Source organism: Eleutherodactylus coqui, chromosome 7, assembly GCF_035609145.1.
Source record: "Eleutherodactylus coqui strain aEleCoq1 chromosome 7, aEleCoq1.hap1, whole genome shotgun sequence".
NCBI classification, from domain to species: Eukaryota; Metazoa; Chordata; class Amphibia; order Anura; family Eleutherodactylidae; genus Eleutherodactylus; species Eleutherodactylus coqui.
The window spans coordinates 207057998-207077287 of NC_089843.1; the positions used below are offsets into that span (position 1 = coordinate 207057998).

The following is a 19290-nucleotide window of genomic DNA, read 5'->3' on the forward strand; positions in this document are numbered from 1 at the left end:
AACATTTACATGTTTATATATAAGGGGTAAGGGTGGCCATACATCATAGATCATTTGGCCGGTAGCCGAACACCCACAAACACAAGCACACTTGGCCAAACAGGCATGGGCTCTGAATCTAGAGAGCGGAGATAGCAGATGTCAGACATTTCCTTGAGGACTAAAGGATCCGGCTGTTGCAGTCTAAATGCCTCATCTTTATCACCCCCGAGAAAAAATCGTTGGGTTCAGTTGACAAACATGTATGGTCGTCCAAGGGAACCTCAAAGGGCATTTTAGACAGAATGACTATCATTCAAAAAATCGTTCAAACTATTGAAAGTAACAACCAACGAGAATCGTTCACTTTTTGTTCCTCATTCATTTTATGTAGACATAAAAACCATCGTTGACTCGTTCGCTTATCATTTGGTTTAAACAGAAATGGCTCAGTCCCTCTCATTTGCTTATACAGGGACTGAGCGATTTTGAACGATTCTCATTGAATGATGTGTCTTCCTGTCTAAACAGGCTGCACGAGCAAATGAGCTAACGGTGACGTCACTCGCCCATTCAAACACGAATCGGCTCGTGTAAATAGTGATCAACTTCCAGATAATCTAAAGAGCAACTGCACCCTTAGTTGTCTTCTAATGGCCCTTGTACACCAAAGGAGAACCTCACAATTCTCGTTTGTCCGATCAAACAAGCTAGTGATGTCATCACCTGCTGGTTCGCACTCGTGTAGCTTGTTTATACCGGCAGATCATCATTAGGAATTGTGAACGTCTCGTTCAGTCTTTCACATTCCTATGAACAATCAGTGAATTTTTATGCAAGCTGAAACTGAACGACAAACAAGAAGCGCGCTATTCTCATTTGTCGTTCAGTCATTTGTGTTTAACCCCTTAGTGACGGCGCTATCGTAAAACTACGTCCTGCTTTTGCAGGACGTGTATGGAGGGAGGTAGCGCCTCTATCTCCCTCCATACAGCGCGGGCGTCAGCTGTTTATTACAGCTGACACCCGCGGGCAATAGCCGCGCTCGGCCGTTCGGCCGATCGTGGCTATTAACCCTTTAAATGCCGCTGTCAATTCTGACAGCGGCATTTAAATCCCCCGAATGCTGTTCGGGGGTCCCGCACGGCCCCCCCCCCGCGGTGAGATCGGGGGAGCGGTGCAGGTGTCATGGCAGCTGGGGGCCTAATGAATGGCCCCAGGGCTGCCTTAACAGACTGCCTATCAAGCCATCCACACAGGGTGGCTTGATAGACTGCCTGTAAAAAAGCAGTATGACGTAATTCTATAGCATTACGTCATACTGCAGGAGCGATCAAAGCATCGCATGTTAAAGTCCCTCAGGGGGACTTCAAAGTAAAGTAAGAAAAAAGATCAATAAAGTTTTTTAAATTGTTAAAAAAAAAAAGTTATAAAAGTTTAAATCACTCCCCTTTTGCCATATCAATTATTAAAAAATCTAAATCATAAAATAAAAATATGTATTTGGTATCGCCGCGTCCGTAAAAGTCCGATCTATCAAAGTAGTGCATTATTTTTCCTGTACGGTGAACGTAGTCCGAAAAAAACAAAATTAAAAATGCCAGAAATACACTTTTTTAGTTACCCTGTCTTCCAGAAAAAATGCAATAAAAAGCAATCAAAAAGTTGTATGTATTCCAAATTGATACTATCGGAAACTACAGGACATCCCACAAAAAATGAGCCCTTGCACAACTACGTCGACGGAAAAATAAAAAAGTTGTGGCGCGCACAAAATGACCGCAGAAAATAATTGAAAAAAATTAAATATCTTAAAAAAAAAAAATACAAGTACTACAGCAAAAAAAAAAAACTATATAAGTTTAGTATCGTAGTAATCATACTGACCCATAGAATAAAAATATCAGGTCATTTTTGTTGCAGTTTGTGCGCCGTAGAAACAGGACGCACCAAAAGATGGTGGAATGTCGTTTATTTTTCCATTTCTCTCCGCTAAGAATTTTTAAAAAGTTTTTCAGTAAATTATATGGTACAATAAATAGTGCCATTGAGAAATACAACTCGTCCCGCAAAAAACAAGCCCTCATACAGCGAAGTAGATGGATAAATAAAGGAGCTACGATTTTTTAAAAGGGAGTAGGAAAAAACAAAAATGGAAAAAAGCAAAAAAGCTCCGTCACTAAGGGGTTAAACTGAAGGATTATCGTTCACTTTTGTTAGTGGAATGATTATAATCGTTCCATCTAAACGCACCATTATACATTAAAGAACCATTTAGGGATACTGTAGCTAAATCCTATCACTGTTTTATCACACGCTCTATATGTTTCAATGGCAGTATGAATAATGGCCAAACTACAGTCAATGGGGCTTACAAGGAAGTAACGTGTCAATAATATATCAGAAGGGAGGACGTTAAAGTCTACATGAAGTACAAAGTTATTAGATTTCAAGCTGTACCAGTAGCTGAGATATATATATATATATACTTACACTATCCATAAACCGACTGTAGTGAAAAGGGACATAACAAGAGGTAGAAACATCCACAGACTGCACTGATTGGCGTCCATATCTGCAGGGTGAGCAAAATACAGAACAGCAATGTTAGAAGTTTATAGAACTATTCAGTTTGTTTCTTTCTGAAATATATATTTATCAACCTCATGGCTTTTTTTGTAAAAATCAAACAATTTACGGAAATACTTCCATCATTAGTAGAGATGAGCGAACGTGCTCGGCCCCGCCCCTTTTTCGCCCGAATACCGCGATTTTCGAGTACTTCACTACTCGGGTGAAAAGTACTCGGGTGCGCCGGGGGGCGGGGAGAGGCGTGGCGGCGTGGGGGGTAGTAGCGGGGAACAGGGGGGAGCCCTCTATCTCTCCCTCTCCCCCCACTCCCCGCTGCAACCCCCCGCGCCGCCACGGCGACCCCCGAATTTTTTCGCCCGAGTACGGAAGTACTCGAAAATCGGGGTATTCGGGCGAAAAAGGGGCGGGGCCGAGCACGTTCGCTCATCTCTAATCATTAGCCGAGTACGGGGAACCTTAAGAACTCCCAAACCAACTCTAGAAATGTTATTATGCGCTTCAACAGACCCAGTGAGCTTTTTTTTTTTTTTTTAAAGATCTTAGATATTTTTTCAATTTGTCTATTTTCTGTAAAACACTTTAATTTCTTTCTGTTGGCCAACTGTAAAGCAGATCTGTCACCACAAGAAATTGCTCTATTTGAGGGCAGCGTGTTATAGGTACAGGTATACTGTTGGATTGGCCAACCGGCACGAAACAATAAGTCCAGTCAAATCTAGTTGTCTCGTCCCGTTCTCCTCACTGGTGACCGACACCTGCCAGAGGGACGCGAAGGGGGATTTCAGTTTCATTAACTTAATTAATAGTAATAATATTCTAATTTACTTTTTGTTCCAATTCCGCACCAACATTCTTGTTTACATTCAGTAGTTGATCGTGTTTGCCATCAGTAAATCACTGGCATGTCACTACAGAAGTCACATGTGTATATTGGCTTGTCCCCATTGCAGCCTTGTAAACAAAGCCTGGGGCGGAGGATCAGAGTGCGGGCGGCTTCACACAGGTGCATGCATTTTTGCGCATACCTCAGCGCCATACATTTGCGCTGTGAATGTGGTCCTTTTGTGCACAAATCGGCAAATTTACTGTCATTTTTGTGCATGCAGAGTATATACACATGGACACAAGCAGGGGCGTAACTATAGAGGGTGCAGGGGATGCGGTTGCACCCGGGCCCAGGAGCCTTAGGGGGCCCATAAGGCCTCTCTTCTCCATATGGGGAGCCCAGTACTATGAATAAAGCATTACAGTTGGGGGCCCTGTTACAGGTTTTGCATTGGGGCCCAGAAGCTTCAAGTTATGTCTCTATGCAGCATGGTTTAGGTATGGGTACGGGTACAGATACAGATAGAGGGGGGGCCCAGCTCACGTTTTGCATCAGGGCCCCTGAGCCTTTAGTTACACCCCTGGACACAAGACATTCCCCCACTCTGATTTAAAAAACTATTTAGCCTAATGAAGTCCAGATGTGCATCAATCTTACAAGCATATCGGTCCGAGTTTCTTAGAACGATATCGCACCCAACTACATGAATGCACCATAATGAAATTGAGTAGAGACAATGCTGCATGCCTTAGAGCTTCACCATCACACTTGAGGGGTCTGTTGAAATCCTAAACGTACATCCAATTTGTAGCCTGCACATTCTCTAAATGTGTCCCCAATCTGACCTTATGTTTTACCCTTCCATTCAGTTTACCATGAGTGCGCACCACTCAACTGTCAACAATTGCATAACATTGAGAAGTTGCCAAATCAGCCCATTTATATCACGCTGATTCAATGAAAATCCTGTATAATAATCCTATGTTCTGTAGCTCCTCAGTATCACCAGATATGGATAACAGATGTCTTATATTGTAGTTGTGAGAATAAAAATGGAGCTCTAATAGGTAATTAGATATTTACATAACAATACGTCATTGCAGCTGGAAATGGGGAAATGATTGGTACATTCTGGTCTGCAATGGAATGCAGTAATTCGTAAGAATGGACCACAATTCTAAATTATTTCCATACTTCTTACATCTCTGAAATGTGTGAGGTCCTTGACATTTTTATAGGTCTGCATTAATATAAGCCACATGGAAGAAATGCTGGGTAATGGCTATAGTAAGACATTGGATAAAGAACCTTCCTTCCAAAATACAAAATAAATCATTGGAAAATATACTCAATGTCTAAAAAAAAATCCATCCCCTTGAAGACGTTATCGTTTTGCTGCAAAACTCGGCATGCAGTTACATCTCAGATGTAGATATACAAATGATTAGAGTTGTGATGTAACTAGCTGAACGGTCTTACCACCTGAGGCCGTTAAAGTGGTTCCTCCTTGGCCTATAAAAGGCTCTCGGAGCTCCTTGTGTGTAGTGACCTCTTCTACCGCTTGTGTAAAACTTGTTGACCATTAGACACCTCTACGACACAATCCACAACGTGAGATTTCACTCAGTCAACAGAATTTGAGAGGGGAGCATTATTGAAATGCGAGAAGCTGGATAGTCATATTGCTGAATTGTTCGCCACCGTTTTGACCAGACTGTCATTAGGTGTTGGGGCCGCTGGATGTGTGGGGGCACATAAGGTACTCGAAAGACCACCAGTAGAGCGGATCTTTTGATCATCTGACAATCATGAGCAGATCCAACTATTTTACTGTCCACCATACAGTGATAGGTGGCGCCATCTTTACACCCCTGTGTCTGTTGGAAACTTTTCAAGGCGCTTGGCTGAAAGGCAATTAGTCTCACAGCGCCCATTACGTGTACTGCGTTTGATACTCACCCACTGTTGTTTCCGTTTGCAGTGATGTCATGAACGACAAAACTGGACGCTACGGAATGGAACCAGGTTGTCTTCAGTGATGAAACAAGGTTTAGTTTGGGTACTGACAATGGCTGTGTTCATGTCTGGAGACCTGGGGTGAGCTCCTCAATCTTGCCTTTGCTGTGGAGTGGCACACTGACCCACTGCTGGTGTGATGGTCTGGGGGGGCCATTACACACAACAGTTGGTCATCCCCATTAGTGGTATGAGGGACAATGACAGCTTAGTGACATGTGTTCCTCTCATGGCAGCTTCCAAGAAGCTCCTAGCAGGATAATACTCAGCTGCACACACAAGAGGGTCACAGGAATGTCTCCACAACATTGCCACACTTCCGTGGCCATCCAGTCACCAGTTTTATCACCATTGGAACAGGTATGGAAGCATCTGGGATGCCAACTTTGACAGCCTATGGGTTTGCACGATCCAGAGGCTCTGTTACAGCAAATAAGGAACAATATGCTGCAGCATACCATACAGAACCTTTATGGCTCCTTGCTCACCCATATCACATCTTGTGTCCAAGCTATAGGTGCTACAACAGGGTACTAGAGCTTCCATGCCCGCTAGTATCACATCTTGTATCCAAGCTAGAGGCGCTACAACAGGGTACTAGAGCCTCCATGCCCACCCATATCACATCTAATATCCAAGCTACAGGTGGTACAACAGGGTACTAGAGCCTCCATGCCCACATGTATCACATCTTGTATCCAAGCTAGAGGCAGTACAACAGGGTACTAGAGCCTCTATGCCACCTGTATCACATCTTGTATCCAAGCTACAGGTGGTACAACAGGGTACGAGAGCCTCCATGCCTGCCTGTATCACATCTTGTATCCAAGCTAGAGGCGGTACAACAGGGTACTAGAGCTTCCATGCCCGCTAGTATCACATCTTGTATCCAAGCTAGAGGTGGTACAACAGGGTACTAGAGCCTCCATGCCTGCCTGTATCACATCTTGTATCCAAGCTACAGGTGGTACAACAGGGTACTAGAGCCTCCATGCCTGCCTGTATCACATCTTGTATCCAAGCTAAAGGTGGTCCAACAGGGTACGAGCCTCCCTTCAAGATGTCAGTTTTCCACAATCAACTCTTCCTTTTGCCCTGATATTGTAATCATTACTTGTATCAACCTTATAATCGCACATATAAAATTTCATTCGATTCCGGCAACTTCTTCTAAGGAAAGGCTTTTTTTGACAATGAGTATCTTAGCTCTTGAAATAAACTCTTCTATCACGTTGTAAAAGCCTTTTTTTTTGCGGTTTATTAGTTATATCTGTTTCTGGAAATGCTAGATGACAATCATAATGGCCATGATTACAGCCAGAGCTTGCCTTACGGTGCCCTGGGTAGCAGCTTTGGCAGATGTCCCCCGTATGATGTACCTTCATACAGTGTATAAATTAAACCTAAAATACATTATGGGGGCCAAATAACACTTCTGTGATGTTACAACATATAGCAATACACTGAAAACATAACACAGCGCCACACAATGCCAAAGTAAATGCCAACATACAGTGTTAATAGATAAACACTGAGACCTCCAAGTAATCTAGTAACATTACTATATACAGTCCAAAAAGTACTGCTTGAAAATTCAAAGTAAGATTTAAGTTGGTCCCAAGACTCGGACGCTAGGCCACTAATGGTACCACCTTCAGCAGGGACAGACAGTGCAAACGGTGTGGTTGCGCAGGTTGCACTGGCCAATGGGTGATATGAGGCCATTAGTGAGACGCCAATCACTAGGGGCAGCTGATGTGATATGTTTAATTGCACGGATCAGACACCATAAAGCCAGCTCTGGCTGCAACTCCCATCAATTTCAATTCTTCATAGTTATACAAAAAAGCTTCTATTGCTGTAAAACTTGAGATTCACCAGTCAGGAATGTGGGGAATGGGTGACGGCCCTTGAGGAAGTTTTAATAGCTCTTACAGGAGTTGTCTCACAGCTTTTACAAAAATAATGACTAATTATTTTGTTTCACTATTTTCAAGGCCGCCTTTGGTCTCAGTGTCTGCAGTAACCCTCGTAGGTTGCATTCCAACAAATTCCAATATATGTGATGTGGGATTTGCTTCCATTCTTCGAGTAAAGCTTCAGATATTGATGCGGGGGATGTTTGGTGTGTATGGATATGGCGTTCTAGTCCATTCCAAAGATGGACTTTGGGCTGGCCAATGAAGTTTGGAGATGTTCAAACCAAGCCTCAACACTGCCTGTTCAGTCATGTTGGTAGACACACAGAACTGTACCAAAGTATTGCCACAAGATAGTTTATGCTACATTGTCCAGAACTTCACTATAACCAATGGACCTAGACCTTCCTGGCAAAAACACCCCCACACCATAACAGAATCTTCCCCAAACTTCACTGTTGGGATGATGTAGTCACGTAGAAACTGCTCTCCAGGAAACCGTCACATCCAGGTGTGGCCATCTGATTAGAAGATGGTGTACTATGATTCTGCCGTCCACAACATTTGCTGCCAATCATTTACAGTCTAAGAATGACGCTCCAAACACCATCGCAGGCACCTCCATACATTCACTGCTGTGATGTTGGGCTTGTGTGCAGCCACTCATCCATGGTAACCCTCCGCATGCAATTCCCTATGGATGCTTTTGGTGCAAATGGATGTTCCAATGGCCAGTGACACCTGTTGAGCGAGTATTTCAGCAGACAATGTGCATGGTGCCTTCACAGCTTGTACAAGGCTTCCTTTTCCACATTCTGTACATTTACGAGGTCTCCCTAAAGGCTGCACACACACCAAATGTGTTCCATTTCCAAATAACACTGCCAACAGTGGATTTTGAAATATCCAAAAGTGCTACAATGTCCCGTATTGACTAGTTGCTTCCGTGGCATCCCACCACTGTACCTCGTTGGAAGTCTGTCAACTCTACACCTCAGGACATTCTGATGGTTTCTGTACTGGGATATGCCTTTGTGATACTCTCCCTTATATCTAATGCTTACACATCTAATCTGCACATCCACTTCGTCTGACAGCACACGTTTGCTGTATATTTGTCACTTGAGGACCTTTGGTGGCTTTATCAATAGCTTGCAATAAACCACCAGATGTCTCCCGGTGTAAAATGCATGATGTGTAATAAAACTCAAAGACAATATATCCCATTGTACCCAATGGGGAGGATTTATGAAGCGGTCTAAAAGTAAAACTATCTTTGCTGCCTGCAACAACCAGTATTCTGCTCTTGAAAAAAGGAAACCTGATCTGTGATTGGTTGCTATGAAGAGCAGCATCCATATGAACCCCAGTTATAGGGAAAACATCCCCCTAGTGTGACAGCAGGCAGCTAGCAGAGCTGGGTCTGCCAGGACTCTGCAGCTCTGCCTTGGCAGGGGGCATCTGGCAGGCACGTGATCGTCGGGTCGAATAGTGGAAACAACACTTCCACTTTCTCTCTTTACTACATAGAGGTCATTGAGTGCTATGTAGCCAGTAAAGGAGAAGGCAGAAGTGGTTAAAAATTGCTTCTGTTTCTCCTCTGGGTCCTCGGCTGTCACTAACAGCTGAGGACCCGACCTTCTCCTGCTACATTGCAGGAGCAGGATGTTTAATCTTATGGCATACTTTTACTATCAGCCAAGATTAAAGCCCAGGACCAAGCACTGTAAATTTACTGTGCTTGGTTCTTAAGTGGTTAAAATAACTTACAAGAGTTATTCTGACAGCTCTGTCTCTTGACTTCCCGATCCTAAGTTTGCATGTGTGAAGACGCATGTGTCAGAGGCTTACCTCCTGCCAAAAAACAGGATGGGGCATGATGAAATCCAGAATTGGCTTTGGGGAGTAACACGTAGGAAACTAAAGAACTATCTAAAACTGCTGTAAACTCTGCAGTATTTGCCCTGAAGTGATGGCTGGGATAGAAGTAACAATTATGCAGCAAACAAACAATAAGACGTTCGCTGAGTTATTTTATCACATCTAAAATTAGCTGTAAGCGATGCATTATGTATCACCGTCCATTCCGATAATGTAAAGTCGATAAAACGTCCAGATGGAATGGCTGAGTCAGAGGTTGTACAATAGAGAGGCACTCAAAGCTGCACTCTCTATGTGGCTCTTGAAGCTTCTCTTGGGATGTTGATGGGCAGCTCACAAATCTTAGGGCTCTTTTACTAGGAACGATCTCTGGATTGTGCGAATCTGATCAATAATCATTCAGTGTAGAATGCTGCCGGTGGCTGAGCGACGAATGATAATTTGTTCGCTTATCGCTCGTCATTCAGTTTGTAAAAACCCAACGACAATCAGCCTATATAAACAGCTGGTTCTATGAATGACTGCCTGTTCACTGTGAATGGAGGTGGGTGGCCTAAAGCGATCCCTGAGCCCACTCCGCCTCCATTCACTAAGTGAATATCGCTCTTGTGTGAAAGAACACAACAATTACCCCCAAGTAAAAGGAGTCTTAGTCATACAATCATTCATTGTATCCTTTCCTTAAAGTTGTACTCCCATGCTAGACATTTATGACATATCTGCACATATCTTGATAATGGACTTCCCCTGAGCTCGCCCAACTAACTCTTGAGTTACTGAAACAGCCTAGCACAGCAAGCTGCGCTGTTTCTGAACCCACCATTCACTTCTATGGGAGTTATAGAAACAGGATTAAATAGTGAGTTGACCTGTTCCTGTAATCCTGACTACCTGAGCATTGATTTGCAGCCTTCATGGTGGAGGACGGGGGTCCCATATAGTTGCTCTTACTATCTCAATAAATTGGGACTTATGTAAACAGCGTAGCACAGTGAGCTAGGCTGTTTCTGTAGTTACCATTGACTTCTATAAGGCCTCCTTCCCACGAGCGTGACGGGCTCCGCCGCGTAATATTACGCAGTGAAGCCCGTCACGGCACCCCCCAGAGACCCCATACTTACCAGCGGAAGATCTCGTGAAGACGCTTCCCCGCCCACCGCCGTCGTGTCACGTGACGCGCCGGCTGCGTCATATGACGCGCGGCGGTAGGCGGGGAAGCGTTTTTTTCACGCTATCTTCCGCTGGTTGCAGCGGGAGATAGCGTGAACGGACGGCTTCCATTGACTGCAATGGAAGCCGTCAGCGCGTACACCCGCGGCAAATAGAACATGCTGCGGGTGAGAACGGGAGATTTCACGGTGCGTAATTCCGCGGTGAAATTACGCATCGTGTGCATTGTGCTATTAGGTTCAATAGAACCTAATAGCAGGGGGCAACGCAACGGATTTTTGCCGCGGATTTACGGGGCGTAAATCCGTTCGTGGGAAGGAGGCCTTAGTGTCAGGGCTCGCTCACAGGCGTATTGCGTAAATATGCTGCATATTTACACAACCGAACTATGCATATTCCCTGTGGATTGCAGGTTTCTTTTTTTGCATATATGTACATGCACAAGCCTCCCCATTCCCGACATGAATGCCCCATTGATTTCATGCGGAAATACTCAGTGAATACACATGTATCGTTGACTTTAATGAGCTATTTTGCTGTGTAATAAACACCAAAAATAGAACATGCTGCAATTTTTGTCATGTATGTAAAACATGAGCGTGAAAAACACAGGTCTGAATGGCCCAATGCAAATATGCTCATGTGAGTGAGCCCTTAAAGGGGTTGTCCCGCGATAGCAAGTGGGGTTATGCACTTCTGTATGGCCATAATAATGCACTTTGTAATATACATCGTGCATTAATTATGAGCCATACAGAAGTTATTCACTTACCTGTTCCGTTGCTAGCGTCCCCGTCGCCATGGTGCCGTCTAATTTCAGCGTCTAATCGCCCAATTAGACGCGCTTGCGCAGATGGGTCTTTTCCCTTCGGCTCGGCAGCAGCGGTGTTCTGGCTCCGCCCCCTTGTACGCGTCATCGCGTAGCTCCGCCCCATGACGTGTGCCGATTCCAGCTTCCTGATTGGCTGGAATCGGCATATGTGACGGGGCTGAGCTATGCGATGACGCGTACAAGGGGGCAGAGCCAGAACGCCGCTGCTGCCGAGCCGAAGGGAAAAGACCCATCTGCGCAAGCGCGTCCAATTGGGCGATTAGACGCTGAAATTAGACGGATCCATGGCGACGGGGACGCTAGCAACGGAGCAGGTAAGTGAATAACTTCTGTATGGCTCATATTTAATGCACGATGTATATTACAAAGTGCATTAATATGGCCATACAGAAGTGTATAACCCCACTTGCTGCCGCGGGACAACCCCTTTAAGGAAACAGCAGAGCACAACAAGCTGAGCTGTGTCTAAACTCCCAGCCAGTATTGCATTGAATCACAGCCTGGAAGTGGTGGCTAGATGATACTTCACCAGGAAGGATGAGTTCAAAGTACTCTGTGAGGTTGGAGTTATTCTAGACATACTGACATATGTAGGCCATGTCCTGCCAAATATAGATCATTGTAGCATGTTATAGTGAGATAAGACATGCTAGTGGTATCAGACTTTGGCACAGTGCACTCACTTGTAGATATTGAGAAAGTTGACTGAGCTAGAAGCCACTGGACCTACCTAGCTGAAGAGTAGAGGCCATATAATAGAAGGGCACATCATGTTTATCCTTTCAATAGTTGACTGCTATACAATATAGCCACCTTAGTTTCATCTTCCGCAGTGTTGAACCTACTTTGTAACCAGTGCCTAAATTTGTAATTTTGTAACAAAAGTGGAGAGAATTCATTCTGTAGGGCAGGGGTGCACAACCTTTTCCAGTCCATCGGTCACATTGCCATACTCAACCACTTCTAAGGGCTCCAAACCTATTCCCATCTGAGACATTTATATCCTAGGTACATGCCATAATAACTTTAAGTAAGTTCCATTTCCAGGACTCCCACCTATTGGAAAAATGGGGGTCCGCTCCATCTCCCAATCAGCACTCCAGAGAAGAGGAGACAATGAACAGGATGTCGATAATGGATGTCAAGTTAATGGTCTGCATTTCATAAGTCCTATAAACTACAATGTAGCTGCATGCATATACAATACCTCCAACTCATATCCTCATAGAATGGTAGAGTTGGAAGGGACCTCCAGGGTCATCGGGTCCGACCCCCTGTTCATTGCAGGATCACTAAATCATCCCAGACAGATGTCTGTCCAGCCTCTGTTTGAAGACTTCCATTGAAGGAGAACTGGCAACCTGTTCCACTCATTGATCATACTCACTGTCTAATATCTAAACTGTCTTCCCCCTTTTTTAATTCCATCCCATTGTGAAATATTTACATCTTCTTATAAAACATACAAGTGTTATGCCTTTTCTTAAAGGGGTTGTGTAAGATTAGAAAAACATTGCTGCTTTTGTCCAGAAACAGTGCCACTCTTGTCCATGGGTTGTGTATGGTACTGTTGCTGAGGCTCATTTGTTTGATTGGGTCTGTGCTGCCGTCATAAACACAGACCGTGGAGAAAAGTGGTGTGGTTTCTGGAAAAAAACAAAACAAAAGGAGTGCTCCATAGTGCAGAGGGACTTCAACTGCTGAATGAGGAAATAACTGAAGAGTGGTAGTTGTGCATGGCACAACACATTTGTTGGCAGAGAGATTCAGCTGCCACCAGCACCCACAACAGGGTTAAGACCTCCCGATGTAGCTTGAAACTAGCAAGGACCAACAACAGACGTGCTTGATAAGAAGCCCCAAGATCTTGGTTAAAAGCTCTAATGTAGAGAGCCTACGCGTTTCTGTGCCCGACTCGAAACATGTAGCCTCTCTGCAATAAAGCTCTTAATCAAGATCCTGGTCCTCCTTTCCGAACGTGCCTGTTGTTGTTCCTTGCTAGTTACTGGAAGAAAGCAGACATGTTTTTCTAATCTCATACAAGCCCTTTAAGAAAAGCCATAACACTTGTACGTTTTATAAGAGGATGTAAAGATTCCAATCTGTACTAACAAAGATATCCTATATTATTCACAAGTCAGTCCAGGCTAACCAGCCAGGACTTTTCAGAGATGAGAGACCAAAGGCAGACGGTAGTTCCAATTATTTATTCATCTAGCGCTGTCCGAACAAGTCCTGATGACAGGAAACATGTTAAATAACCTCTTATTAACCTCAGATTTCGCTCTTGCAAAAGAAAGAAAAACAAGTAGAATAGTGGGAGATCAAGTCTAATGATGAACCGCACAAATATGTGTCCCGACAACCTTCATTTACATCACATGGAGAGACACAGTAGGGCTTCCTGTAGCTAGTAGATAAGATATGGGAACCATACCGCAGGCTTCTCCCCCCCACCTGATCACTAATAGCGGATTCTGCTGTTCCTACAATCACATCGGATTTCTCCAGCAGTATAATATCAGCTTTACATAATAGATACTTAGGAAAACTACTAAATCCCAACTGCTGAAATAGCACATTAATTGAAAGCAGCGACAATGCATGGATTACACAAAATATTCCGAGAGCCCACATGTGACCATAATTAGTCATTCCAGAATAAAACACATGTGCCGCAGTACTTTTCACTTTTTTTACTGTTAACATTAAAAACCATTTTAGTTCTATGAAAGGAGACAGATGGTCTGGCAGAGCAACACAATAATAGCCTGCAGATCGCCTATTGCCAATATGGCTGTGGGAAGCCAATGATGAAATTGTCTTTGTCCCAAGGACAGAGAGCGGCACCTAGAAACATAAGGCTGCATTCTGCATTATTAGGACTACATTCCCTGTGATTGTCCATGGGAGCACGTAGGGGTTGTCTAGTTTAGGAAACCATTTTTGTAGGCTCAATTAGGGAATTTTAACTCAAAGGGGGGGGGGGGGGTGTACCTTCTTCAAGATCCTCATCTAGCCAAAGTAGAGAGCACTTACAAAGAGCATCTCCCAAACTCTTTGTAACCACCTAGGGGGAGACTCCTTAAAGAGACTATGTTAGCTACTTTCAGCCTTACAAGCTAAGCCTAATGGCTCAAAGTAGGTGACCCGCCAAGTCAGGTGATGTAAGTGTTAGACTTACCTTTCCTGTCATTCCCCCATTGTGATCACTGGAGGCCATGGCTGAAATGCATTGAGCGGCACTGCTAAGTAGTCCACCCATTATAAGATTAGAATGGGTAGACTACTTAGCAGCGTTGCTCCATGCATTCAGTGGTGGCTTTCAGTGCTGACACTGGGGTAACGATGGGGAAGGTAAGTATAAGGGTGGACACCCACTAGCGTTTTTTTTTTCTTGCGCTGCGAGAGCGAGTGAAAACACTCGCCTCACAGCGCCAAAAAACCCCAGATATCGCAAAATGCTTTCAATGGGACCGACAGCAGCAGCGCCAGCCCCCATAGAAGGCATAGGGAGTGTATCGCCGGCCTCTGCCACAGCTGTGACAGCTGAGGAAGGAGTTTCCTTCACCACCGCAGAGACCGCAGGGATGGAGGAATCCTCTGCCACAGCTGTCACAGCTGTGGCAGAAGTCCAGGATGTTATCCTATTGCCTTCAATGGGATCGGCGCTGCTGCTGCCGGCCCCATTGAAAGAAGTGGGTTTTAGGCAAACGCGCAGCATGATTTTAGGGGAAGGGCTTGGAATATAAGCCCTTCCCTGAAAATCATCCCTAGCTGGTGAAGAAAAAAAAAATTATATACTCACCTCTCCGCTGCTCAAGCACGTCCTCCGGCTGGCTCCCCTGCACTGCTGTCAAGCTCTTTCAGCAGGTGGGAATTTAAAAATCCCCGCCTCCTGAAAGGGCTGTGCTGATTGGCTGAGCGCTCAGCCAATTACAGGCAGCGCTTAGCCCTTCATTGATGCCTGCGGGGATGAAGGAAACTCCTGCCACAGCTGTCACAGCTGTCATAGCTGTGGCAGAAGTCGGCGATATACTCCCTATGTTTTCAATGGGGCTGGTGCTGCTTAAATTTCAGCTACTGTTACAACTGATGGCAAGGAAATAGATATAATAAGTAATACACATTTTATAATATTCCCAGATCAGGAAAAGCATCTAATAAAGATTCAGTATTTTATTGCTATTATCTTTGTGCCTGGTGCAGCAAGGATTTTACAGAAACAAGTAAAACCAGATGTTTTCCTTGAAAGTAGTGAAACGTGTCCATCATGGTTGCAGCTACAATACCTGCTAGCACAGAGAGACGATTCTGGGAAGTTATCTAGTTTAGGTATGTACCCTGTTTCCCTGAAAATAAGACATACCCTGGAAATAAGACATAGCATGATTTTCCAGAATTTTTGAGGATGCAAAATGATTTTTCAGGCTTTTTGAGGATGCTTGAAATATAAGCCCTACTCCAAAATTAAGCCCTGCTAACAGTTAATTTAAAAAGTCAATTAAAATAGTGTCCAGGCAGCTATACATGTAAAAAAGTTAAACTTTTTTGAACAAAAATTAATATAAGACACTGTCTTATTTTCGGGGAAACACGGTAATAATACCTACAAATCAATGAAATGTATACTGTGATTGTGATGTTTATGGGATTAAAACTATCAGTTGTGAAATCTGTAATGTATATGAATTTAGTGACCAGCATCTAAATAGTGAGAAACATCTGAACCCCGATTGGATGCCAGACAAGGTGATGGATGTGTGGGCAGAATTAGATTTAAGTAATGCAATATATCTACATAATTATTCAATTTTATACAATAGATTAATCATGTAGGGCTCGGTCAGACGAACGTGTGTTTTGCGCACACTTAATGCACGCTTCTAAACAAACATATGGGTTCCTATAGAAGCGTTCATGTGAGCAGAATTTGAAGTGCAAAACAGCGACCACCTAAAAAAGATAGGACATGGTGCGTGTTTTGCAGAAATTTCCATTGACTTCTATGGGAGCCGCGGTTAATGGAAACTCCTGCGCTGAAAATAGCTTCCCTGCTGTTTATAACAGGACATTTAAAAGGTGCTTCTGGCCAGAAGCACCTTTTAAATGTCCCGCTGTTAACTCTTTAGGGTTCCTTTAATCCCCGCGGGGAGTCTCCTCATCACTGAACACTGTGACAGCTGTGGCAGGGGATTCCTTCATCACTGTGGGGAGTCCCCTTGTCACTAAATACTGTGACAGCACTGCCACAGTGTTCAGTGATGAGGGGACTGCAGCGGGGGAGAAAGAATGCCCTGCCACAGCTGCCACAGCTGTGGTAGAGGACCCTGATGCTATCCTATTGCTTTCAATGGGGCCGGCGCTGCTGCATGGACCTTCTACAAGCATAGCTGCTCCAGTAAACGGGCAAAGTCTCATGCGCTGCACATATAAAACTTTGCCCATTCACGCGTTTTCCACTCACGCGAGCTGCAGGTCTTTTTCGACACACAGGCGCACACAAAAAACACGCTCGTCTGACCACGATCATTATCTGTAAAATGAAGTCTACATGGATGAATATAATTCACTGAACTGAAGGTTGTGCTTGAGTGCTTGGAAATTGCAATTCAGGCTCCATCTACAGTACACATCTATATTCGTACAAGATCTGAGTTGTACAGAAATGTAGTATGGCACCCATAAAAGCAGATGGGCTCATAGTGTACTAATATCATATGTTGATATATCAAGGTCTTTTCTCTTGCATATAAATTGCACTATGCTCCACCATAGCCCACTGTTCCCACCATACTCCACTATTTCCACAATGCTTCACTATGTCTCACCATGCTCCACCATGTCCCACCATGCTCCACCATGTCCCACCATGTCCCACCATGCTCCACCATGCTCCACCATGTCCCACCATGTTCCACCATGTCCCACCAGGCTCCACCATGTCCCACCAGACTCCACCATGTCCCACGAGGCTCCACCATGCTGCTTCATGTTCCACCATGCTCCACCATGTCCCACCATGCTCCACCATGTCCCACCAGGCTCCACCATGTCCCACCAGGCTCCACCATGTCCCACCAGGCTCCACTATGCTCCACAAGGCTCCACCATGCTCCACCAGGCTCCACCATGCTCCACCAGGCTCCACCATGCTCCACCAGGCTCCACCATGCTCCACCATGCTCCATATGTCTTACCATGCTCCACTATTTCCCACCATGCTCCACCATGTTCCACCAGGCTCCACCATGTCCCACCATGCTCGTCCATGTTCCACCATCCTCCACTATGTCCCACCGTGCTCCTCCATGTTCCACCATGCTCCACTATGTCCCACCATGCTCCTCCATGATCCACCATGCTCCACCGTGCTCTACCATGCTCTATCATGCTTCACCATGCTCTATTATCAACCTGTTTCTAGGGAGAAATATTTTTACAATCTGGTGCATTGCAGATGCACCAAAGAAAAGCACAAACAGTGGTTATGGCTCCTTAGTTTACAATCATAATGATTCTGTGTGGGCATGAGTCCATATGCTGCTTTTTGCAATGAGAAGCTTGTATTACAATACTAGTTGCAAGAAAAAGTAAGTGATCACTTTGGAATTACCTGTATTTCTGCATTGATTACTACTAAAGATGACCGAGCACGCTCGTTAAAGGCTGATGCTCGAGAGAGCATCGGTCTTTTGGAGTAACTGCTTACTCGTCCGAGCACCATGCTCCCCCCTTGTCTGAGCACCCACTCCCCCCCCGCTGCCCCCCCCCCCGCTGTCCCCCCCGCATGGTGCTCAGACGAGTAAGCATCAGCCTTTAACGAGCATGCTCGCTCATCTCTAATTACTACTAAAATGTGGGCTAATTATTATCTAAGTCACAATTATAGACAAACATAAATCTAACTTGAAGGAGTTTCCCAGGGAAATACTATTGATGACCTATCCCCAGGATATGTGCCTGCTTAGCTGATCAGTCGCGGTCCCAAGCGATGGACCCCGGCCAATTAACTATTGATGACCTATCCTAAGGACTGTTTGGTCCTGTATTGCTGGATGGGAAGCCTGACAGGAACAAACATTGTGTTGTTAGGCTCTGCTCCCCTCCCAACCATGGCTATGCCCCAGCCCACCTCCTTTCTGCTCTATTCTAGAGATGTATTCTTCTGTCCTAGGATGGGTTTTCACAGACTATACAAATGGCAACCTTTTTGGTGAAGTCTTGGACAACCCCCTTAATGATTTCCCCAAGAGCTAATATGTCACAGTGTGCCACCGCTGCTCAACCCACTCACCAGCTGCTGGGCCTAAAGTCAGGCATCACCGCCATTTGTACTCTGCACACCTCTCCTCTGCTCTCTCCCAGGCTTCTGCCCATAGGGCTCATGCAGGCTCCTACCCAGCTTAAAGATCCAGTGCACACTTCCATTATTCATCACCCTTCAATCCGGTTCCTGCACTTGCTATATTAGGCATCCATTCCCTAGGGTGGGTGCCTAAGAAATTTGGGCTCACTCATCCTGCTGTTCATGACAAAGCCTCTCTTTGTGTGATCTGGTTACCATGACCTTGCACTGTATTTTCCACTTGTTTATGCACTTGTGCTGGCAGTCCTGACTCAAGCCTGTCCATTCACTATGTGTCAGTTTAAACCTTCAGATACTGCATCTTGGCCCAAGAAAGCATTAGTAGCCACACAACCAAACCTTTCTGTGCGTGTAACAACATGGAGACCCTGCAACAAAGCCGGCACCCCACTATGAGAGTTTAGGCATGTAAACTGCGGTTCCTCATGTGCTGCCACTTCAGTTAGCCCAAAGCCAACCAAGTGTGTGACAAGGCAAATCCACAAGCGCCTGTCTGACATAATATCCAAAAGTGTTTCAATTAAGGTGGTGAGGTTGAAAGTGTGGATTTCACAGGTGCTTTGCCATTGAAATAAAGGCACACAAAGCCTGGTTACTGACCAATCTGTTATCATCAGGAAAGAATAATTTGTGTGGACCATGCATTGGTGAAAGCAATTTTCAGAAGACGCGTTATGGAAATGTAAGCAGTTGAAAAAGGCTACAA

General features: G+C 44.7%; 1 protein-coding gene across 2 annotated transcripts in view; it reads right to left on the bottom strand.

Annotated features, from left to right (window-relative positions):
• TMEM150C (transmembrane protein 150C) overlaps window positions 1-19290 on the bottom strand; it is a 222675-nt gene that overhangs the window by 28231 nt on the left and 175154 nt on the right. For both annotated transcript variants that reach the window (XM_066574259.1, XM_066574260.1), the window contains one exon: window positions 2473-2554. In XM_066574259.1, coding sequence (XP_066430356.1) covers window positions 2473-2552 — 80 coding nt within the window. In that variant the 5' untranslated portion in view covers window positions 2553-2554. The remainder of the gene's footprint in view (window positions 1-2472; window positions 2555-19290) is intronic.